This window comes from Octopus bimaculoides, chromosome 27 (assembly GCF_001194135.2).
Source record: "Octopus bimaculoides isolate UCB-OBI-ISO-001 chromosome 27, ASM119413v2, whole genome shotgun sequence".
NCBI classification, from domain to species: Eukaryota; Metazoa; Mollusca; class Cephalopoda; order Octopoda; family Octopodidae; genus Octopus; species Octopus bimaculoides.
Genome location: NC_069007.1, coordinates 19744487 through 19747882, shown reverse-complemented (window position 1 = coordinate 19747882; position 3396 = coordinate 19744487). Strand labels below are relative to the sequence as shown.

Genomic DNA, 3396 nt, shown 5'->3' with positions numbered 1-3396 from the left:
ACTGGCCCCCTCCCCCAAAATTTCGGGCCTTGTGCCTAGAGTAGAAAAGATTCTACTGGCAGAAACGTTAGCACGCTGGGCGAAATGCTTAGCGGTATTTCGTCGGTTTTTACGTTCTGAGTTCAAATTCTGTCGAGGTCGACATTGCCTTTCGTCCTTTCAAAGTCGATAAATTAAGTACCAGTTGCATACTGGGGATCGATCTAATCAACTGCCCCCCCCCCTTCCCCCAAAATTTCGGGCCTTGTGCCTAGAGTAGAAAAGAAAAGAAGTCAGACCTCACCACCTCATCGTGGTTGGCCTCTTACTGAAAAGCTATTTCCTTTTTGTCTCTTTGTCTTCTCTCCAATATTCAGATGAAACAGAATTATCGTAACCATTCCTTCTCACCAATGAACCGAGAACATCGTAAAGTCGTGCATGAAATGGCCGAGCACTTTGGTTGTACGACTGAGTCGTACGACAACGAACCAAACCGCAATGTTGTGGCTATTGCTCGCAAGTAAGTAGCAATATTTTTTCTTAATCCACGCATGACCACCTCTAGTTATATCATCTAAAATCTACTTTAAAGTTTCTGTGTAAATTGAAATGTCTTTTGTTATGTTCCAGATACCACCTTGCAATGTCATAAAGCTCCATGTTCTACATGTAGTGCTGCCCTACATGTTACTCCACCCCACATATTATTCCACACAATGCTATCCAATCCTACATGTAGCTCCATCTCACATGTTTCTACTATCGCCATGTTATACCATTCATGTCACTACATTCTACATATAATACTGTCGAACATGTTCCATGTTTCCACATGTCACCGCATCCCACACATCACCTTATTCCACATGTAGTAACATTGTGTTACTACATGTTACCTCCTCTACATGTCACCTCCTCTACATGTCACCTCCTCTACATGTCACCTCCTCTACATGTTACCTCCTCTAACTTCCTTTCGATGTTGACCCCTTTCTCTTTCAGAGACAAATGCTGGATGCCGTCTGTTACATTAACAGCTCTGCTACAGAAGGAACGCAAAGTCCTCTTACCAATCTCTTCTTACAAGCACGAAGAGAAGGACAAGTAAGTCTGACATTCCTTGGCCTGTGTCTTCCTTTGCTAAGCGTCACCGTCTAATTCTTCCACCGTTGGCAAGTAAATCTGTTACCGTCTCTCACATTTCCCTGAGATCAACGTTTGTTGTTGCCACTACACACAGTTGTCTCTCTTACATCTTCTGATCTCGTTCTTAGCCAACCTCTTCCCTCCCCTTCCACCATGCTCTCTCAGCCTGTCTGTCTTTCTTAAACCGTGAGCTGTCATTTCGTCGACAGACAATTCCCACATGGCCTCAGACTCAACACGGAGGCCTCCATCAAGTTCCTGGAGGAGGCTGTGCTACCCTGGGTAAGAAGGTGGCAGCTGGAACATTCTATGTTTGGCAACAGGACTCCGCACCATGCCACACAGTTGTCCTGTCTGTAAGTTGTCTGTGCACTGATATAGACACCTGATGAGATACCAATAAGGTTTGAAAATCAATTAAGGCTGTTGTTAATCATTTCTTTTTAATCTATGGAGGTGTGGTTAAATTTGTCAGGTTTGTAAGTCTTATGTAGATTTATATGTGTGTGTTTGTGTGTTGGCACTCCGTCGCTTACGACGTCGAGGGTTCCAGATGATCCGATCAACGGAACAGCCTGCTCGTGAAATTAACGTGCAAGTGGCTGAGCACTCCACAGACACGTGTACCCTTAACGTAGTTCTCGGGGATATCCCGTGTGACAAGGCTGACCCTTTGAATTACAGACACAACAGAGACAGGAAGTAAGAGTGAGAGAAAGTTGTGGTGGAAGAGTACAGCGGGGTTCGCCACCATCCCCCTGCCAGAGCCTCATGGAGCTTTAGGTGTTTTTCGCTCAATAAACACTCACAACGCCCGGTCTGGGAATTGAAACCGCGTTCCTATGACCGCGAGTCCGCTGCCCTAACCACTGGGCCATTGCGCCTCCACATAGATTTATATATACCATTACCATTCAACATCTTGTCCGTGCTGGCATGGGTTGAACAGTGTGACTAGAACTGGGAGTGCAAGCTGGGAGGGGAGCTGCGCCAGACTCTGGTTTGATTTGGCATGGTTTCTACAGCTGGATGCCTTTCTTAATGCTAACCACTTTACAGACCGTGTTGGATGCTTGTACGTCTGTCTGTTTGTCTGTCTATTGATCGACTGATCACCCGATTGATTATGTGTATATTTATATATTGCAATGATATGGTTTTTCCCCCGAATGTGCCTAAAATGTTGTTTCTGTGTATTTTTCAGGAAGTCTCAAGACTCCAAACAAGGTTGTGTGGTTCTCAGCAAAGGGTCTTACCAATCCGTTGTCGGTAACTCAGCCAAACCGGAATCCAAACCAATTATTGATTACTTTGACATGGAAACCTAATGTCTCCTTCTTCTTCTTTTTTTTTTTTGATCCTCCTCCTACTCCTCCTCCTCAATTTGAGACTGACTTTTTATCTTGATTCCCTTTATTATCATTCTTTCTCTGTCTCCCCCTTCCTTTTCTCCCCTCAAACTGAACATGGGTGGGAGTGAGGGGGGGCAAGACTTCAGTGATTAGGGACTGTCTTAGCCTGCCCCTCCTCCCATGCCCCTCCTCCCATGCCCCTCCTCCCTTTTTACTGTTTTGACTGTTTTCAAATGTTTATACCACACTCAATACTGTGCCAGGCTTCAACTAAATCACATACAACAACAACAACAACAAACAATTATATATCTGAATAAGAACATTATTATAATAATCGCTTCTTTAAAATTATGATAATAAATGTTTACAAAAAAAATGTTGTTATTGTAAATAATAATAATAATATTCCTTTCTACTGGAAGCACAAGGCCTCAAATTTGGTGGGAGGGGATTAAATCGAGTACATTGACCCCCTCCCCCGGTATAATCACTGGTACTTATTTTATCAACCCTGAAAGGATGAAAGGCGAAGTCCATTGACCCCGGTATATTCACTGGTACTTAATTTATTAACCCTGAAAGGTGAAGTCCATTGACCCCGGTATAATCACTGGTACTTAATTTATTAACCCTGAAAGGCGAAGTCCATTGACCCCGGTATAATCACTGGTACTTAATTTATTAACCCTGAAAGGCGAAGTCCATTGACCCCGGTATATTCACTGCTACTTAATTTATTGACCCCGAAAGGATGAAAGGCGAAGTTGACCTTGGTGAAATTTGAACTCAGAATGTAGTAGCAGATGAAATACTGCCAACCACTCCGAGAGTGTAATGGATGCTTTTATGTACCACCGGCACAGGTGCCATTTGCGTGACACCACTGTCTGTCACAGCTTTGATTTCTCTTTGT

The 3396-nt window shown here is 43.7% G+C and overlaps 1 protein-coding gene across 1 annotated transcript in view; it reads left to right on the top strand.

Moving 5' to 3' along the window:
* The window catches only part of LOC106871149 (transcriptional repressor NF-X1), a 19311-nt gene extending 16439 nt beyond the window's left edge, over window positions 1-2872 (top strand). Inside the window, exons 20-22 of the mRNA XM_014917459.2 lie at window positions 357-502; window positions 985-1086; window positions 2333-2872. Coding sequence (XP_014772945.1) covers window positions 357-502; window positions 985-1086; window positions 2333-2456 — 372 coding nt within the window. The 3' untranslated portion in view covers window positions 2457-2872. The remainder of the gene's footprint in view (window positions 1-356; window positions 503-984; window positions 1087-2332) is intronic.
* Window positions 2873-3396: the final 524 nt, after the last annotated feature.